Below are 22,116 nucleotides of genomic sequence, written 5' to 3' on the forward strand. Positions count from 1 at the left end.
AATCAGGCGGTGTGTAGGGCTACGGCCGGCTGCGATCCACCGATGATGGGACAGCAGTGTGTAGGGCCATAGTCTCCGAGGATCTTCGCCCACCGACTGAGTATAGCTCAGCGGTAAGCCGAGCTTGATCCGCTATGGTCCACCGACTGTGCGCATCGACGGTGTGTAGGGTCGTAAGTCCCCCCTTGTAAAGGGGATCGCGGTCCACCGACTGTGTGCGTCAGCGGTGTGTCGGATCGTGGTCCGACGTTGAGTTTGTCAGCGGTTCTCAAAGGGTTGGTTGCGATCAACTCCCCTCATACCACGGTACTGAGGTAGGGTGCTGTGGGGCCGTGTTAATGCTATAAGCATTAACCCTCATGTTCAGGGCATGCAATTGGTCCCGTGGCGCCATCAATGATTATGTGATATAAATGATACTTGAATGATGATGTGTTTGAATTGAAAAGTAATCTGTGACCTTAGATGCGTATTCCTTATGATGTTATCTCTACTTAACTGTTATCATTGATTAATGTGCTTGTCCCTATTTGCTGAGTCTATTCCTGGTTTTAAAGCGAGAGTCTCCTAAGTATATAACTTCCTGCTTCAAAATGATTTTCCTATATATATATATATATATATATATATATATATATATATATATATATATATATATATATATATATATATATATATATATATATATATATATATATATATATACATATACCTATATTGTATTTCAACGCGTTGGAGTGGGTTACCAGCATCTCTCGCTGAACAGATATATTTGGCTTTCAGGCACTGATGATTAGCTACCGGAGCGCGCTAGAAGAACTTGGATTAGATAGATAGTTTCTCCTTTCGGTCCGCGTGCCATGACGTGGTATTGAGGATAGTTAGTTAGTTTAGCCTGTGCATCTGGGTTCTCCATCTCAGATGTGGCATAGCACCCCGCACACTTATGTTTAGCAATGCTCTGTTTGGGATTTAATGAGAAAATACCTTTATTAAATAAGTTTCAAAGTTTCAAAGTTTCGGGGTGTTACAGTTGGTATCAGAGCCTAAGTTTGACCCTAGGATAAGACTCTTAAGACCAGACTTTAGGACATTAGGCTTGAACCCTAGGTATTTAGGAACATAGGATTCAGGAATCTTAGGACGCGCGGTGAGATTGTGAACCTACCTATCATCACATAACCTCCCCTCACTTTACCCCACATTAATTTAAAGAATTTCCCCATTCGCTTATCAAATCAAGGTAAGGGTACAACACACTAATTCTTCATTCCACATACTGGCCCTAGGAATTTGTTATGTCCTTGCATGCTTTTACCTACTTTGTTGCTTATCACTCTTTGATCATCATACTTGTTTATTTGCTTAAGCATATATGTTCCTAATTGATTTTAGACCATGTAAGGAACTGCATATTATTGCTTAATTGTTTGATCAAACATGCGTTATTTGGATATCTGTTACCTGATAAAGTATTTTGGAACTTGCAATTAGTAATTTTATTCAAATTATAGGGGCTCACTTGTCCTAATCATAATTGACCAATATAGTTAACTCACTACATAGCCCGATAAGTACTTACATGAGTTGCGTGAAGGAAAATTTTGGGGAACATAGGTTTAACTAAGAAGGGAAAGAATGGGGTGTGGGATCCATACGATACTTAGTTGAAGTCTCCCATATTCCTTATTAATAACGTGATCCCTTGAGTTTTTCCATGTATTCAAACCCCCTTTCGTTGTTCACATAAGTATGGAATTCCTTGAACTTAAATTGTGCATTCTCGGGGCTTTTCCCGAAGTGATTCCTCCTTCACAGTCACGTTCCAGTGGGGCCTTGGCAGGGGGTTGACCACCCACCACGTGCCCACTGCCACATCCCAGTGGGGACTTGACAGGCGGTCGACCGCCCACCTCGCGCCCACTGGTCCGGTATGTTTTCACGACTTCTCGTTTTTATTGATCCATTATGCCTTTGTGTGTCTCCCTTGATACTTCCTATGTGTTTAACATATAGATAACAATCTAATGCTTGAACATGAAAGAAGAATTACCTTCTTAATTAATTTGTTTATATGTTACATAGAAATTATAGGGTCTAATTCTAATTCTAGAAATCTAAACCCTCGGATACATTTGCGTATTAAGATTCGACCCGAAAGTCAATATGAGTGAGACGGGTAAAAACCTAAAACAATGGTCATCTAGAAATTATCCTTGGAAAAACATATTTCGTCCCCAAACTATCTTAAAACTATCCCTCTAGACTTTGGTCCATGTTGCACAATAGACCACAAGCTTCCAATACCTTGTTTAGAACCCTTTTACCACTAAGATAAGGATCCCCTACACAAACATTTATACATAAATAGGTATATCACTACTATTCTAAATATATTCCCCTAAAACTTCTATTATATATATATATATATGTATATATATATATATATATATATATATATATATATATATATATATATATATATATATACATCCCTAAAAGTATGTAGTAAATCCCCATTCACATTCATATGCTACACTTACACCAAAATTATTATTATTATTATTATTATTATTATTATTATTATTATTATTAATTATTATTATTATTATTATTATTATTATTATTATTATTATTATTATTATTATTATTATTATTATTATTATTATTATTATTATTATTATTACACCCTAACCCTAATCACCTTGCTTAATCTTAAAAACTTATGAGCCTATAGAACATCATCCCTTATTCATACGTATCCATATAAATTGTTACAGTCATATTACATACAACAATATCCCTAGCCCAAACCATACACATGTACCCTAGCTACAATAATCTTATATACATCTATGGGTTTGCCCTTAGCGTATCCTAACCCTGAAATATCATTTCGTACAAATTACATCACTCTTATATATATACATACACATATCCTGAGATAACCATAAATTCTACTTTTCCACTCGCATGACCTCCCTGTTACCACTCCTACCTTCCCTAAATAATTAAAAAAAATAAAAACTTTAGCCTCATCATCAGGTCATCAATTAATTTAGGAATTAGCAATCAAGGGTCTTCAACTCTAAAGTTGTTCAGATATTCTAGGCTTCTAGAGGTAAAAATTACGCCTACCAAAAACCTAATTACCACCGAGAGAAAACTAATTTTCCTAAGTCCTTGTGTGATTAAATTCTGTCAAGATTTCTCAAGACAAAACCTTTAGTACTCATGAACCTAGGCTATCTTACTCGTACTTATTAAAGAATATTTGTATGCAAATTGCATGGTCCAATTATAGGTGGAAACTTGTATTTTTCATATGTGTTGCATGACAAATCACACAGCTCGCATGTTTATGTCAAAACACACACTTACACACACTCATGTACATATACACGCATGCTAGACGAAAACGGTATGTTATAAGGCATCCCACTATGCATATATACAATATTACTAATTACAAGCAATCTGCATATAAGTGTCAATACTTGTTATGTGATCATCCGCCGTTATCCATGGAATACAAAATAAAGATTCTAATTCTATTGTCTCCCCAGAATTTATTTAACCCATAAGAAGCAAGAGCTTTTCCTCCTAATTACTTACAATCTTTTCCTCATAATCTAATTTTTGCTATTTGACTAATTATTATATGATTTATGAGCTTCCTGAATTTATATGACAAAAGTTTGGTTATGCCACGATATTAAGTACGTGAATTTAATTGTTAATCATGCACTAGACTAACATGTGAAATAATACATATGTGTGCTTTATGATTTCCATAGGACTAGTTATTATTTAATACTTAAAATAGGGCCACATGCCTTCACACTCTATGCCCATAGACTTAAGAAATTGCATGTTTAGCATAATTACGATTGAACACATATAGGCATGCCAACTTGCAGGTTTCGCATATAACATAAATAGTTAATTACCATACATGTTAGGCTTGTTGTTTTGTAACTGTGAATATTTGGTATAATCTACTAAGCACAAAGATTTGACATAGATCCTACATATATGGCATCTAGGCTCACAACACACTACACTACACAATTAAACGTCTGCATCCACTTGTAAATAAGGTTCGCCTGTGTTGATATATGTGCATATATACTTTATAATAATTATGTGACTATCCGAATCTGCACCCGCATGGTATTTGCCACTCATTTAGGTACATAAATAATTATACGATCGGTACAACTTGTGATCCTATATGTTAAATCATTATAAAATAATTAAATAAAAATCATGCCATGTGTAAAACTTCTATGTTACGTACCCATAAAACTTACATATTGTGTGTTGCATATTCGTGACCTTGTTATTTGGTGCATTTTGCCAGCACAATAGTCAGGCACAAACCCAGTGAATCTATATGTGTATGTGTATATACTACCCATATAATACTTTCCTTATAAACTACTGTACTAATTCGGGCTCTTTACCCCAAAATGATTTCCAAGCTTCGGGGACGAAGCTTCTTGTAAAGGGGGGGGGGGAGTGTAACACCCCGTGTTACGGCCTTTAATCCTGAATTAATTATTTAATTAATTTCATTAATTATAATTAAAAAGGATTTAATTTGATTAGAAATCCCTTTAATTAATTAATGTGGTCCACCACGGATCGTGGACCCTTGCCTAAACTAGAGTCATAAGCCTCTTAGGAATAAAGAAAGTATACCTTTACTATTTAGATTATGGTTAAGATTCTCTTTAATTAATTAATATGGTCCACCATGGACCATGGACCCTTATCCCTAAAACAAGTCCTTAGTCCTATAAGGAATAGAATTAGTAGACCCATACCATTCAGACCCTAATTAAGACTCCTAAATATATATATATATATATATATATATATATATATATATATATATATATATATATATATATATATATATAAGGACATAGGAGGCACCTAGAAGTCACACCACAATAGATATCACCACACAAGAATTCCCAAGGGACTCCCCACCACCAAGCCTAGGGAGATCAAAACGGATGGAAATCTTAGGGAAGAACCTTAATAGCCAAGGGATGATTAATTAAGGCTAAGAGGTAACCCATGTCTCAACAAAACCTATTTTCTTCGCTATAATCTCCTTCCTTGGCCTCCCTCTATATTCTTGTGTCTTGATTGAATTCTTCTATGATAATTGTGTTATGTTCTTGATGATTGATAAGATGATTTATATGCTTTCTTGATAATCTTGATGATCTTGATGTTAAAAAGAAGTTCTTGATTACGATGTTATGATTCTTGACGAATCTTGATATTTCTTGATGCTAAAAAATAAAATATGTTCTTGATGATTTGGGTGGGATTAGAGCCCTAGGTCGGATTGGGAATTTGTATTGTGATGTTCTTGATTTATATTTGGGTGGGAATTTGCATGTTCGGGTGTTGTTTATATTTAAAAGTCATAATAGGATAAGTCCTACATGATTCTTGCTTTTGATCCGTTAATTGCTTACGTGGTGTCGTTATTTGCGTTTAAAAGTGTCTAAGCATGGTTCCGGGTTCTACAAAGGTTCCCGGGACGAATATATGAGAAAAGAGTCAGTGGGGGCTAGGGGAACCCACCACCTACCCACTGCCCGGCAGCGGGCAGCCACCGGCTACCCGCTGGTACGTACCCCACTCCGGGTCTTTGGCTTCCCCGTTTGATGTTCCCCGCTCCTCATGGTGTCCCAACGGACCCCGTTTGTCGTGCTTGAGTCTAGTTTGATGTTTCGGGTTCCACTCGTAGGCTAGATGAGTCTTAGGGATTGCATGCTAGTTGAATTGGTAACCCGTTGACCTAGGTGAAAGTTGTATGAACCCTTAGGACTATTCAGAGAATGTGAATGATCACACGTAAGTTTATTTATATGTCTTTCCCCTCCCGATATGCTATTACGTGCTCCTATGTGTTATGTGTTGCATGATCCCCGATTTTGGTTATAGGCCAATTGGGTGGTTCCCGGACTAAGGTTCGGATGTCGGTTGAAGACCGAATGGATTGTTCCCGGACTAAGGTTCGGAAGTCGGTTGAAGACCGAATGGATTGTTCCCGGACTAAAGTTTCGGAAGTGGCTGAAGGCCAAATGGATTGTTCCTGAGCTAAGGCTCAGAAGTGGCTAAGGCCAAATTGATTCACTTCTTGGACTACAGGTCCAATTATGGGCCTCGGTGCTATGACCCACCGGACCTGAATGCGCTAGGACGGTGTGTAGGGCCAATAAGCCGAGGAAGGCTGTAGTCCACCGACCTGAGTAATCAGGCGGTCTGTAGGGCTACGGCTGGCTGCGATCCATCGAATGATGGGACAGCGGTGTGTAGGGCCATAGTCTCCGAGGATCTTCGCCCACCGACCGACTGAGTATAGCTCAGCGGTAAAGGGGATCGCGGTCCACCGACTGTGTGCATCAGCGGTGTGTCGGATCGTGGTCCAACGTTGAGTTCGTCAGCGGTTCTCAAAGGGTTGGTTGCGATCAACTCCCCTCATACCACGGTACTGAGGTAGGGTGCTGCGGGGCCGTGTTATTGCTATAAGCATTAACCCTCATGTTCGGGGCATGCGATTGGTCCCGTGGCGCCATCAATGATTATGTGATATAAATGATACTTGAATGATGATGTGTTTGAATTGAAAAGTAATCTGTGACCTTAGATGCGTATTACTTATGATGTTATCTCTACTTAACTGTTATCATTGATTAATGTGCTTGTCCCTATTTGCTGAGTCTATTCCTGGTTTTAAAGCGAGAGTCTCCTAAGTATATAATTTCCTGCTTCAAAATGATTTTCCTATATATATATATATATATATATATATATATATATATATATATATATATATATATATATATATATATATATATATATATATATATATATATATATATATATATATATATATATATATATATATATATATATATATATATACCTATATTGTATTTCAACGCGATGGAGTGGGTTACCAGCATCTCTTGCTGAACAGATATATTTGGCTTTCAGACACAGATGATTAGCTACCGGAGCGCGCTAGAAGAACTTGGGTTAGATAGATAGTTTCTCTTGCGTGCATGACGTGGTATTGGCTTACGTGCCACCAGTGGGGGTAGGTGGGGGGGACGAACACCCGATGGAATGGTGGGTGGCCGCTGGCGGGTGGTCGCCCACCCGCCACCTACCCGCTGGAAAGGGTGTGTTATTCGTGATGTTTTCCCCAGTTTGTTGTTTCCCCGTGTCCCGTTGTACACCGTTTGTCGTGAATGAGTCTCGTTTGATGTTTTAAATACCGTTCTAGGAATTTATGTGTAGTACGTATCGTTGTTTTAATGCCTTGATTGTTATTGATTGATTATGTAACACCCAGATTTTCAAGACTTTTAAAACTTATATAATAAAGGTAAATTCTCATTAAATCCCAAACAGAGCAGTACTAAACATAAGAATACGGGGTGTTATGCCACATCTGAGCTGGAGAACTCAGATGCACATGCTAAACTATCTAATTATCCTTAAACAACATCATTACATCATTATGGCACGCAGGCCGAATATGAAGGTATCTATCTAAGCCTTGGGTCCTCTAGCGCGCTCCGGAGCTAATCGTTTGTGCTTGAAAGTCAAATATATCTGTTCAGCGAATAATGCTGGTAACCCACTCTAACGCGTTGAAATACCGTATAAGCATATATATATATATATATATATATATATATATATATATATATATATATATATATATATATATATATATATATATATATATATATATATATATATATATATATATATATATATATATATATATATATATATATATATATAAAGAAAAGTCATTTTGAAGTAGGAAGATATATCCTAGGAAACTCTAGTTTCAAAACCGGAATAGACTCGACAAATAGGGATAAGCACATTCAACAGTTATAATCAAGCATATAAAGATAGTAGCATATATCCTATGGTCACCGATTCGCTTCATCCTTTCCCTATCACCATTCAATTCGTATCTCAGCACACAAGCATACTTTGGTGGCGCCACAGGACCAATCACATGCCCATACATGAGGGTCAGCACATATAGCTCTGACACGGCCCCGCAGCACCCTGCCTCGTATCGCAATACGAAGGGGTCGATCGCAACCGACCGATGAACCGCAGCTCATCATAATGTTTGATCGCAACCAAACAGTGGACCGCAGCCCAAGAGTGATCATCTGACCGCAGCCAGGAATATGAACCGTAGCTCATGTAAAACGTTTGATCACAACCAAACGGTGGACCGCAGCCCAAAAGTGATCATCTGACCACAGCCAGGAATATGAACCGCAGATCATGTAAAACGTTTGATCGCAACCAAACGGTGGACCGCAGCCCAAGAGTGTAATTCTGACCGCAGCCAGCTTCTGAACCGGAGCTCAGGAATAACCAATTTGATCGCAACCAAATTGGAGTATCATGCACACATAACACATAGCAAGCACATGCAACTCATATTAACACATTGGGAAAGGGGAGAAAACGTATAAAGAAACCTATGCGTGGTCATCCACAAACTAGGAATAGTCCTAAGGGGTTCATACTTCTTTCACCTAGGCCAACGGGATACCAGTTCAACTAGCATGCGATATATAAGACTCATTTATCCTACGAACGGTACCCGAAACATCAAACTAGACTTAGGCAAGATAAACGGAGTCCGTTGGGACACCACGAGGGTCGAGGAAACATCAAACGGGGAAGCCGAAGTCCCGAGTTGGACAATTTCCAGCGAGTAGCCGGTGGGTGGAGGGCCACCCGCCGGCGACAAGCCTCCGGGCAGCGGGTGCCCGGCGGGCAGTCGCCTGCCTGCCGGCTGCCCGCTGCCGGCGACGCCCTTCTCGGGCAGCGGGTAGGTGGCGGGTCCCCCTACCCCCCCCCCCCCTGACTCTTTTTCAAAATAAACGTCCCGGGATCCGTTGTGGAACCCGACACCATGCTTATACACTTTTAAACGCAATTGATGACACCACGTAGACAATTAACGGATCAAAAGCAAGAATCATATAGCACGTATCCTATCATGACTTCTAAACATAATCAACACCCGAACATGTGAAATCCCACCCAATTATATCAAGAATAACACAATACGAAATTCCCAATTTTAACCTAGGGCTCTAATCATATTCAAGTCAATAAAATCATAGTTCATCTTTTAATCATCAAAACATCAAGATTCATCAAGAACATCACATAATCATCAAGAACCTCTTATCATCATCAAGATCATCAAGATCACACATAAAATCATCTCACAATCATTAAGAACATATCATCAATATCATAAACGATTCATCAAGACACAAGTATGGAGAGGAGGCCAAAGAAGATAATTATAGCAAGGAAAATAGGTTTTGTTGAGACATGGGTTACCTCTTAGCCTTAATTAATTCTTTCGCTATGAAGGGTCTTTCTTTAAGCTTTCTTCTTTCTTGATTTCTCCTAAGGGAATTCTTAGAACTTCTTGTGTGGTGAGAGATTATTGTGGTGTAAGATCTAGGTGCCTCCTATAACCTTATTTATATATTTAAGAGTCCTAATTAGGGTCTAAGTGGTATGGGTTTACTAATCATATTCTTTATAGGACTAAGGACTTGTTTTAGGGATAAGGGTCCATGGTCCATAGTGGACCATATTAATTAATTAAAGAGAATCCTAATCATAATCTGAATAGTAAAAGGCCTACTTCCTTTATGCTTAATAGATAAATAGGTCTAGGATTCCTAATTAGAATCTGACTAGTAAAAGGTTTACTTTCTTTATTCCTAATAGGCTTAAAACTCTAGTTTAGGCAAGGGTCCACGATTCATGGTGGACCTTATTAATTATTTAAAGGGAAACCTAACCAATTTAAATCATATTTGATTATTATTAACGGGATTAATTAAATAATTAATCCGGGATTGAAGGCCGTAACACGGGGTGTTACAGATTATGTGTTGATTGATTGAATGATGATGAGTATCTTTATAACACCCCAGATTTTCAAGACTTTTAAATCTTATATAATAAAAGTAAATTCTCATTAAATCCCCAATAGAGCAGTACTAAACATAAGAGTACGGGGTGTTATGCCACATCTGAGCTAGAGAACTCAGATGCACAGGTTAAACTATCTAACAACATCATTACATCATTATGGCACGCAGGCCGAAGATGAAACTATTTATCTAAGTCTTGGGTCCTCTAGCGCGCTCCAGAGCTAATCGTCTGTGCCTGAAAGCCAAATATATCTGTTCAGCGAATAATGCTGGTAACCCACTCTAACGCGTTGAAATACCCCCAAATATAAGAAAAGTCATTTTGAAGCAGGAAGATATATCCTAGGAAACTCTAGTTTCAAAACCGGAATAGACTCGACAAATAGGGACAAGCACATTCAACAGTTATAACCAAGCATGTAAAGACACTAGCATATATCCTATGGGATAAGCACATTCAACAGGTGTAACCAAGCATGTAAGGATACTAGCATATATCCTATGGTCACGGATTCACTTCATCTTATTTATATCATCATTCAACTCATCACACAAGCACACTTTGTTGGCGCCACAGGACCAATCGCATGTCCATACATGAGGGTCAGCGCATATAGCTCTGACACGGCCTCGCAGCACCCTGCATCGTATCGCAACACGAAGGGGTCGATCGCAACAGACCAATGAACCGCAGCTCATCATAATGTTTGATCGCAACCAAACAGTGGACCACAGCCCAAGAGTGATCATCTTACCGCAGCCAGGAATATGAACCGCAGCTCATGTAAAACATTTGACCGCAACCAAACGGTGGACCGCAGCCGGAGAGTGTAATTCTGACCGCAGCCAGCTTCTGAACCGCAGCTCAGGAATAACCAATTTGATCGCAACCAAAATGGGTATCATGCACACATAACACAAAGCAAGCACATGCAACTCATATTAACACATTGGGAAAGGGGAGAAAACGTATAAAGAAACCTGTGCGTGGTCATCCACAAACTAGGAATAGTCCTGAGGGGTTCATACTTCTTTCACCTAGGCCAACGGGATACCAATTCAACTAGCATGTAATATATATAAGACTCATTTATCCTACGAACGGTACCCGAAACATCAAACTAGACTTAGGCACGATAAACGGAGTCTGTTGGGACACCACGAGGGTCGGGGAAACATCAAACGGGGAAGCCGAAGTCCAAAGTTAGGCAATTTCCAGCGGGTAGCCGGTGGGTGGGGGACCACCCGCCGGCTGCCCGCCGAAGACAGACCTCCGGGCAGCGGGTGCCCGGCGGGCAGTCGTCTGCCTGTCGGCTTCCCGCTGCCGGCGGTGTTACTTTCAGGCAGCGGGTAGGTGGCGAGTTCCCCTACCCCCACCTACCCTCCACTGACTCTTTATCAAAATACCCGTCCCAGGATCCTTTGTGAAACCCGAAACCATGCTTAGACACTTTTAAACGCAATTGATGACACCACGTAGACAATTAACGGATCAAAAGCAAGAATCATATAGCACATATCCTATCATGACTCCTAAGCATAATTAACACCCGAGCATGCGAATACCCACCCAAATAAATCAAGAATACCACAATGTGAATATCACGATTCTTCCTAGGGCTCTAATCATATTTAAATCATCAAAATCATAGTTCATCTTTTAACATCAAGAAACATCAAGATTTATCAAGAACATCACGTAATCATCAAGAACTTCTTATCATCATCAAGATCGTCAAGATCACGCATAAATTCATCTCATCAATCATCAAGATCATATCATCAATATCATAAACGATTTATCAAGACACGAGTATAGAGAAGAAGCCAAAGAAGGTGATTATAGCAAAGAAAATAGGTTTTGTTAAGACATGGGTTACCTCTTAGCCTTAATTAATTTCCTTGGCTATGAAGGGTCTTTCTTTAAGATTCTTCTTTCTTGATTTCTCCTAGGGGAATTCTTGGAACTTCTTGTGTGGTGATAGATTATTGTGGTGTGTGTTCTAGGTGCCTCCTATGCCCCCTATTTATATACCTAAGAGTCCCAATTAGGGTCCAAATACTATGGGCTTGGTAATTCTATTCCTTATAGGAGTAGGGGATTGGTTTTAGGGATGAGGGCCCATGGACCATGGTGGGCCTTTTTCCTAATTAATTACTTGAATTTAATTCTTTCTTTTGGGTAAATGATTAAATGATTAATTGGTTTTAGGGGTCGTAACAAGGGGTGTTACACTCTCCCCCCCCCCCCCCCCCCCTTACAAGAGGCTTCGTCCCCGAAGCCGGTGCGTTAATCCATTCTTTCGTCCCCGAAGCCGGTGCGTTAATCCATTCTTTCACCCCTGGACATTACGCATTTTGGCTTCCTGGTTAGGAACGTGGCCCCACGCGTTGACCTTGCTGGGGTAGACTGGATTTCTAGTGACGTGGTGATTGGAAAGTTCAGGTCTACCTTGGTTTCCTGCTCCTGAACTGGATGCCCTGCGAGTGCCCAAGATGGTCTCGATTGCTGCCACCCTCTGATCTAAGGCGCGTGTCGCGTGGATTAAGGACGAGAACCCTTAGTCCATGATTTGGTTTTGCCGGGTGAGTTGTGCGAGGATGCGCTCATTGACAGATTCTTCATTTTGTCCCCTTGGGTTTTCTCCTGTTCGTGCGGGTGCCGGTGGATTAGGCTCGCCATCTTCTTCCTGTTCCTCGTTTCCCTCTAGTCCCCCACAATCTTGCATTGCCCGTTTAAGCTTTTTGTTGGAGATGTCCAATTGATCAACCAATTATCTTCGCTCCTCCTCGGGTTTAAGGCAAATCTCCTCGAGGGTGATATACTGTCCTCCCTCAGTGTAGTAGATATCATTGCGACGGAGGTTCTGGGCATTGAAAACCATGCCGCTTGCGGGCTTGACCTCTGTGTGGCTTAAGGTCCACTCCCTTCTTCTCCATGATCCAACTCAGGATCATTCCGTAAGGTAGACTAAGCCGGTTGCTAGTCTTGCAAAACTCCATGTGTTTTAACATAAGGGCCGGTAGGTTGAACTTGATTTTGTGTTTTAGAAGGTAAGCAAAAGTACACTCCAAACTTCCCACATCCTTGCTCTTGTTGTTTGTAGGCAATAGCCTATCAGTTACAATCATGACTAGTATCTTTTGTTCTGCGGTTAGCCATTTCCTGTTTGGCCGAGTGGCCGAGGTAAAGCCTTCTCCTTTTCCGAGTAGGTACCCGAGGTAGTCCTGGTACCCCATGTTTTGGGTACCAATCCATCCCTTCCGGTCATAGTCTGACACACCTGTGGTGGTCAGCCTTAAGAGTTTGGCCAAGCGGCCTTCAGAAAGTATGATTTCCTTGCCTCGGACCTTAGCGGTGATTTCCAATTTATCACCTCGCTTGACGGCCACCAAGTGATGATAGAACTCTTTCACCAATTCGGGGTACGTATCCCCTTTAATGGTAAGATACGTATCTAAGAGCCCTTGGAAGTTAAGCATGTCGACCAACTCCGGAGAGAATTGGTCGGGTTCGAGGGCTTTACCTCCGATCACGGTGTAGTCGGCATTGCTCCATTCCGGGGTGCGGATTCTGAGGGGCTTTTTCGGCATTTTGGGTTTTCGTCTAGGTGGTGTTTTCCGGCGAGTCTCCGGCAAGGCTTCGGTGAAAGTTTCCGGCGATGGGGCAGCGCTCTTGCTGGGTTTGGACGGCGAGGGGGGGGGGGCACGTGTGGCGGCGTGCGGCAGTGGTTGGCTGTGCTGTCGGCGTTGTGTGGCAACGGGTTGCGGCCGGGTGCGGTGTGGGCGAGCGGCGGGTGGCTGCCGGCTGTGGTGGTGGCGTGCGGATGGGGTGCCGCCGGTTGGTTGCGGTGGTGGGGCGGAGCGTCGGTCGTGGGGCGGCGGATGGTGGTGCGACGGTGGGTTGTGGAGGTGAGGGTGGTGATGGCGGCTTTGGAGGGAATGAGAGAGGGAGAGAGATTTGTGTGATTGGGAGAAGAAGAAGAAGGGTTTTTGATTTGGGGGTTTTTGAGAATTTTTAGGGATTGCAAGGGTGTTAAGGAGGGAGTGTTCCCTTGAGGTTTCAAGAAACACTCATGGTCTAGTGGTTAGGTGTTTTGGTTTACAAATGGGAGGTTTAGAGTTCAATTCCCCTTGATGACATTAGTCTTCCTCATTGTGTGATCTTTGTCCTTTTCCTTCTTTTGTTAGAAGCTTTGGTTGGTCCCTTTTGTTGTTGATGTGCATAATCTAGTCCTTTTCCCTTATGCTAAAATTATTTTGATTTAGCTCTTTATTTATAATAATTTCGAAGTAATTTTAACCTAAACAAGTAATTCTACTACGAGGGCAGTTATAAGGGGTTGTCAGTTATCCTAAACAGAACTCATCTTCTTGTTTTCCTTCTAGCGGGTTTACGTGACCCTCGTCCCCTGGGACCATGTTTTCTTCGTCGAGGTTGCTCTCGTTCTCGAGTTCGGCCTGTGTGCGGCTCATGACGAACACTTTTCCGGGAGCACCGTAATTCCCTTGATGGTTCGTGGCCCCGTGTTGGCCCATTGTTGTGGGGCGCGATTTCTGGGGTTGAGTGCACTGGAAGGCCTTGTGCCCTTCTCCTCCGCAATTGAAGCATCGCCAGGGGTTGCCCATGCAATCTTTGCCTCTATGGTCTTTGTTGCATTTTGGGCAAGGGAAGCTCCTTGTATTAGCTTCGTTGTTTCCTAGGGGTGGCCTCTGGCCGGATGGATTGCTTGGCCTTGTGTTAGCGTCGTTTCTCGTTCTTTTTATAGGTGGTGCTCCACCTCCCGTATTCCTTTTTCGAATTTGTTCCTGAACCCCACGTTGTAGTAATTGGATCCGATAGAGATTTGCGGCACTGGAGTAAGCCTCGTTAAGGGTCAGGGGCCTGCTTACTACTAGTGTTTTTCGGGCTTCGAAGTTGAGACCCGATACAAATCTTTCTATTTTGGTTGCCTCCATGGGGACTAGTTCTGGTGCGAAGCGTGCTAGCTCGAGGAACCGTTTATGATATTCCATGACGGTAGTCGTTCCCTGCTTTTGGTGGAGGAACTCTTCGTACATGGATGCTCTTACGTGTGCTGGATAGAACCGTTCTCGTAGTCGTGCTTTGAGATTTTCCCAATTGAATCCTGGTTCCCGTCTGTAAGTGGGTCCCTCGTGGATCCACCAAAGATCTACCTCGTGTCCGAAGTAGAATGAGGCTATCTCTACACGGCGTTCTTCTGGGCATTCTACCAACCCCAGAATCTTGTCAAAGGTCCGGATCCAATCCTCAAGGATTACGAGATCTTCTTCTCCCGAGAACGTGGGTGGTCGATGATTTGAAACTTGTCGTGCGACTTCCGAGTTCGTGTTTGATGGAGGTGGTGGGGGTCTGTTGTTACGGAGGGCTACGTCACTTAGTGTCTGGGCGACTTGTGTTAGTTGTTGTAGAGTTTGAGCCAGGGGATCGTGTGTGGTGGGTTCCGGAGTCCTTGATTGTCTTCTGTTTGGTGCCATGCTGCTGGTTTGCTGGGCCAATGTTTATAGTAATGTCAAGTAAGAGTTTTGTACCCTTACCTTGGTGCGATAAGCGGAGGGGGGGGGGGGTCTTTTAATTTAAACAAGAGTGATGGGGTTATGTGATGGTGGGTATACTCACAATCTCACCACGCGTCTTAAGTTTCCTGAGTCCTATGTGCTTAAATACCTAAAGTTCAAGCTTAATGACTTAAAGTTTGGTCTTAAGGGTCTTATCCTAGGGTCAAACTTAGGCTCTGATACCAACTGTAACACCCCAGATTTTCAAGACTTTTAAAACTTATATAATAAAAGTAAATTCTCATTAAATCCCAAACAGAGCAGTACTAAACATAAGAGTACGGGGTGTTATGCCACATCTGAGCTAGAGAACTCAGATGCACAGGCTAAACTATCTAACAACATCATTACATCATTATGGCACGCAGGCCGAAGATGAAACTATTTATCTAAGTCTTGGGTCCTCTAGCGCGCTCCGGAGCTAATCGTCTGTGCCTGAAAGCCAAATATATCTGTTCAGCGAATAATGCTGGTAACCCACTCTAACGCGTTGAAATACCGTATAAGTATATATATATATATATATATATATATATATATATATATATATATATATATATATATATATATATATATATATATATATATATATATATATAAGAAAAGTCATTTTGAAGCAGGAAGATATATCCTAGGAAACTCTAGTTTCAAAACCGGAATAGACTCGACAAATAGGGACAAGCACATTCAACAGTTATAACCAAGCATGTAAAGATACTAGCATATATCCTATGGGATAAGCACATTCAACAGGTGTAACCAAGCATGTAAGGAAACTAGCATATATCCTATGGTCACGGATTCACTTCATCTTATTTATATCATCATTCAACTCATCACACAAGCACACTTTGTTGGCGCCACAGGACCAATCGCATGCCCATACATGAGGGTCAGCCCATATAGCTCTGACACGGCCTCGCAGCACCCTGCCTCGTATCGCAACACGAAGGGGTCGATCATAACCGACCGATGAACCGCAGCTCATCATAATGTTTGATCGCAACCAAACAGCGGACCGCAGCCCAAGAGTGATCATCTGACTGCATCTAGGAATATGAACCGCAGCTCATGTAAAACGTTTGATCGCAACCAAACGGTGGACCGCAGCCCGAGAGTGTAATTCTGACCGCAACCAGCTTCTGAACCGCAGCTCAGGAATAACCAATTTGATCGCAACCAAAATGGGGTATCATGCACACATAACACATAGCAAGCACATGCAACTCTTATTAACACATTGGGAAAGGGGAGAAAACGTATAAAGAAACCTATGCGTGGTCATCCACAAACTAGGAATAGTCCTGAGGGGTTCATACTTCTTTCACCTAGGCCAACGGGATACCAATTCAACTAGCATGCGATATATATAAGACTCATTTATCCTACGAACGGTACCCGAAACATCAAACTAGACTTAGGCACGTTAAACGGAGTCCGTTGGGACACCACGAGGGTCGGGGAAACATCAAACAGGGAAGCCGAAGTCCCAAGTTGGGCAATTTCCAGCGGGTAGCCGGTGGGTGGGGGACCACCCGCCGGAGACAGACCTCCAGGCAGCGGGTGCCCGGCGGGCAGTCGTCTGCCCGCCGGCTGCCCGCTGCCGGCGGCGTTACTTTCGGGCAGCGGGTAGGTGGCGGGTTCCCCTACCCTCACCTACCCTCCACTGACTCTTTATCAAAATACCCGTCCCGGGATCCTTTGTGAAACCCGAAACCATGCTTAGACACTTTTAAACGCAATTGATGACACCACGTAGACAATTAACGGATCAAAAGCAAGAATCATATAGCACATATCCTATCATGACTCCTAAGCATAATTAACACCCGAGCATGCGAATTCCCACCCAAATAAATCAAGAATACCACAATGTGAATTTCACGATTCTTCATAGGGCTCTAATCATATTTAAATCATCAAAATCATAGTTCATCTTTGAACATCAAGATTTATCAAGAACATCACGTAATCATCAAGATCGTCAAGATCACGCATAAGTTCATCTCATCAATCATCAAGACATGTCATCAATATCATAAACGATTTATCAAGACACGAGTATAGAGAAGAAGCCAAAGAAGGTGATTATAGCAAAGAAAATAGGTTTTGTTAAGACATGGGTTACCTCTTAGCCTTAATTAATTTCCTTGGCTATGAAGGGTCTTTCTTTAAGATTCTTCTTTCTTGATTTCTCCTAGGGGAATTCTTGGAACTTCTTGTGTGGTGAGAGATTATTGTGGTGTGTGTTCTAGGTGCATCCTATGCCCCCTATTTATATACCCAAGAGTCCCAATTAGGGTTCAAATACTATGGGCTTGCTAATTCTATTCCTTATAGGACTAGGGGATTGGTTTTAGGGATGAGGGCCCATGGACCATGGTGGACCTTTTTTCTAATTAATTACTGGAATTTAATTCTTTCTTTTGGGTAAATGATTAAATGATTAATTGGATTTAGGGGTCGTAACACGGGGTGTTACAATCGTGGTCATTGCGCAATGGCCAGTGTGACTAATGATGATGATGATGATGATGATGATGATGATGATGAGATTGTGATTGGTGGAAATGAATTGTTGGCGGTTGGCACCACTTGTGCCCGATCATTGTACTAAAGGTACAGGCCTAGCGGTTACTGTGCTAAAGGCACAAACACACCTTAAACATGCTTGCCGTTGAGCGTGGGTCATGTTATAAGTGCTGCGGTGTCATGTTAGGGCTATATGCGCGGACCCCTTGATATTGGCACTAGAGGTGCTGATCATGTGAATGGCACTGCGGCACCATCTTGATATGTTGGTGGTTGATAGGTGGTTTGTCGGTGGGGGCAAGTAGTTGCCCGGAGGAATAAGGGGAGGCGGTATAAGGGTGGCTTGGAGGTATAGGTTGGAACTGATATAAGGACGAAGGGGAGCTACAAGGTTGGAACTTGGTATAAGGTTGGAAGATGGATTGTGTGCCATGATGTTTACTTACTAATTGACTGTCTTGAATTCCCTTGTTGTCCATATTTTCTATTTATATGCTTATCTGTCTATTATGTCTTTTATCGTGTTCTTAGGACGCATGTTAGTCTTTATGATTGTTCTCTAATATCGAGTCTGTTGTTGTGCCTTGAGTCTTGATCTTGGATTTAACTTAGAGTCTCGTTGGTATATATGTATTCCAGTTTCAAAATGATTTCTTATATCTACCTATATTGTACTAAACGCGTTGGAGTGGGTTACCAGCATTATTCGCTGACGGTTGTTACACCGAATGTTTTTCAGGTGATGAGCATTAGCTACGGAGCGCGCTAGTCAGAACCTGGGACTTAGCTTAATTAGCTCTAGTGTAGTAGATGGCCTGCGTGCCTTGGATTTTATTTGAATATCGATTTATGGAATAATTATGCTTGGTTAGTTTAGCCTGTGCATCTAGGTTCTCAAACCTTGGTGTGGCATAGCACCCCGACTCTTATGGATAGTTTATGCTCTGTTTGGGATTTAAATATTAGATTTGCCTTTATTTTATAAGTTTTAAATATCTTAAAATTCAGGGGTGTTACATGGGGTGAAGGATCGTCCAATCTTGACCTTCCGATCAGGTCGGTCCCCTCCTCTACTTCTTTTGAGGGCTCAAGTTGCTCTTTTCGATCGCTCTCCAGCTCCTTTGCGATAGTATTCACCCTCGAACTTCCTGTATCACGCCAGTTTACCGCCTGCGAGCACTTTCTTGCCGAATGAACATCACCACGGAGCACTCAGACCCCCCCTTGGGTGGGGAATTTCATGCATAAATGGGGCATTGAGATGATCCCTCCAATCCTCATAATCGCCAGCCGACCCAAGATTGCGTTATGAACACAATGCAGATCAACCACCACGAATTCCATCTGAGTTTTGATTGACCTCGGAGGTATTCCTATTTCAACCGGCAAGTTAATTTTCCCCTCCGGGTGGATGGTATCTCCTTTAAAACCCGATAATGGAGTTGCAATGGGGGTCAGTTCAATGGGATCTAACTTCAGCTTCTGAAAGACATCAAGGTAAAGAACGTTCACGCTACTACCCGTGTCGACCATAACTCTCTGTACGTCGACTCCCATGATGTCAATCGTAACCACCAGAGCTTCCATTCCTGTATCCCCGATTTCCGGCTGATCTTCAAGCGTGAACGTGATTGGTTCTGTCTTCTGCCTTTTTCCACCCTCTCGAGAGTCTATAATACCAACCAGTAAGTGCTCTCACACTCGGAACGCATCATCCAAACCTCCGAAAAATCACATGGATAGTTTACTTTGATGAAGGGCGAACGTCCGGTTCAGGGTCACCGTCTTTTCTATCGGAATCCGATTGCTTGGGCCCCCTCTTCCCTGACAACCGTTTACCTTCATGCTTCTTTCCCACACATTTGTCTAACTTCCCCGCCCGCAACAAATCCTCTAACAACTGCTTTAAATTTGTGCAATCTTCAGTGTCATGCCCCCGACAACGATGAAAGGCGCAATGCTTCGATTTGTCTTTTCCATCTCGCATGAGATTACATGGCCGAGCGATACACGATTGCGTATACCGCAGAGCGTCCATGGCCAAGCGATTTAAAGGCGTGAAGTCAGCCTGACGAACACGACCTTTGTCGTGCTGGTCAGATGACCGGCCATCTGGCCGTCCAATGGATTTCTGTGTCGAGCCCACCTCCTGTGATCTTTTAACTGCGTTCGCCTCCCTAGCATTTGCATAATCTGTCACGCGGCGGAGCGCTTCTTCGTATGTCAAGGGTGGTCGGAGAATGAAATCCTGATACAGATCACCAGCACGTAAAGACATATACAACATGTGGATCGCAGTCAAGTCATCCATTGGCTCGACCTCGCAAATAGCATTCTTCCACTTGATGCGAAATTTGGTCAAGGTCTCCCCTTCCAATTGCTTGGCCTTTTCCAGATACATAAAATGCTTACAGACTGTTTTTGATGTTTCAAACCTTTGAACAAATTTAGTGGCTAAACCGGCAAAACAAGTAATTGACCCCGGCTCTAATGACTTGAACCAATCAGCTGCCCGTCCCGACAAGGTAAAGTAAAAGGCCCGGCACATGACCGCATCAGTGACCCCCATCATCAACATATTCCCATAATAAGAGTTTACATGGACTTCAGGATCTGTCCAGCCATCATAATCCTTGTTGTCGGGTATACGCATGTCGTACGGGTACGGTTGAGCCATAATTTCGGCCGTGAAAGGCGTTCTTAACAACGGGGAAGCAGCAGTTTCCGATGGGCCGGATCCATGTTCTCGTCGCCATCGACTGAATTCTTGCCGAACTTGGTCTAACAACCCCCGCGCATTAACTTGGACAACATTCCGAGTATTCTCCCGAGCTCTCCGATGACGGGGTGCTCAGGTCTCTCCTGCCTCTGATGAGTCCCCATGGCTAATTGTCCTCATGGGGGAGGGAGTCGACTGATCGTCGGTCAGCATCTTGGGGTCCCAAGCGTTGGTGCATTGGTGGTTCGAGCCTCTCGAATGCACTTGCACGCTGAGCTTGTGGCTCGGGATCATGCGTTTGGGATTCATATTCTTGCCTTGGTTCCTCCCGGGCCCCCACTCCCTGCAACCCCAACCGAGAACGAGTCGAGCGCCGGACCTGCTGTGCAGGTGGGAGCTCCGACTCAGTCTGTAGTACAGTCAGGTGATGCGGGGCCGGATTTGGAGCTGTGTACGCCGGACCAAACGGTGGAGGTGGGTAGACGTTGGCGAATGGAGGATAAGGTCCCGGCTGATAGTAGATTGGGGTCCCTGGCCAATATCCGTAACGTGCGCTAAGAGCAGCCTGCGGGAATCCCGCATAAGGAAAGGGTTGCCCGGGCACCTACTGCGCTGGGTATATGAAATTAACCGAATCAGGTGTTGCCTGACGCCTGGGTGACAGGTTGAGATCTACGGTCGGACCATGCTGGGTGTGTTGGTTAGATGAGCTAACCGCGTCTTCATCCTGTTGGTATATGAAAGGATACATGATTGGAACCTGGTATACGTTGTTCGCGACTTTTTGTACCGGTCCCCACAGACGACGCCAAAATGATAGTGTTAATACACGTGGACCTATATCTGGGCTAAGTGAACTAACTCAATAGCTGACTGGAGGCGGTCGGACAGCTCAGAATAAAGCCTCTTAATCTTTTCAAAAGTCCCCTCACTATTGTCGTCACTGGTATTTATAGGCTCCGTGGCGAAGTAACCCCCACCCGGATAACCAGCATGCTATACACGCGTCAAACACGTGTCAAAAGCTGAGGCTAACCTTCTGTCCACATTGAGAGCTGACACGTAGCTCCTTCCTGACCTTGAAGCTAAGTTATAGCGGTCGAGAAACAGGGGCGGTCGGAAGACGGTTGGGCAACAAAGATCGGTCGGGAAGGCTAAACAGATGTGCGAATGAGCGGTCAGGGTCAACGGGCAAGCAGAGTGTACGCAGGGTCGGTCGGTCGGAATTATATCCTACCAATCTCA

The 22,116-nt window shown here is 42.9% G+C and overlaps 1 protein-coding gene across 1 annotated transcript; it reads right to left on the reverse strand.

The window, feature by feature from the left end:
- Positions 1–19,364: 19,364 nt before the first annotated feature.
- LOC109166924 lies at positions 19,365–20,829 on the reverse strand. The gene is made up of 2 exons (XM_019315822.1): positions 19,935–20,829; positions 19,365–19,822 (listed from the first exon to the last, which is right to left on the reverse strand). The coding sequence occupies exons 1-2, from the start codon at positions 20,827–20,829 to the stop codon at positions 19,365–19,367; spliced, it is 1,353 nt and encodes a 450-aa protein (XP_019171367.1).
- Between the last annotated feature and the right edge of the window lie 1,287 nt (positions 20,830–22,116).

Source organism: Ipomoea nil, unplaced genomic scaffold (assembly GCF_001879475.1).
Source record: "Ipomoea nil cultivar Tokyo-kokei standard unplaced genomic scaffold, Asagao_1.1 scaffold3130, whole genome shotgun sequence".
NCBI classification, from domain to species: Eukaryota; Viridiplantae; Streptophyta; class Magnoliopsida; order Solanales; family Convolvulaceae; genus Ipomoea; species Ipomoea nil.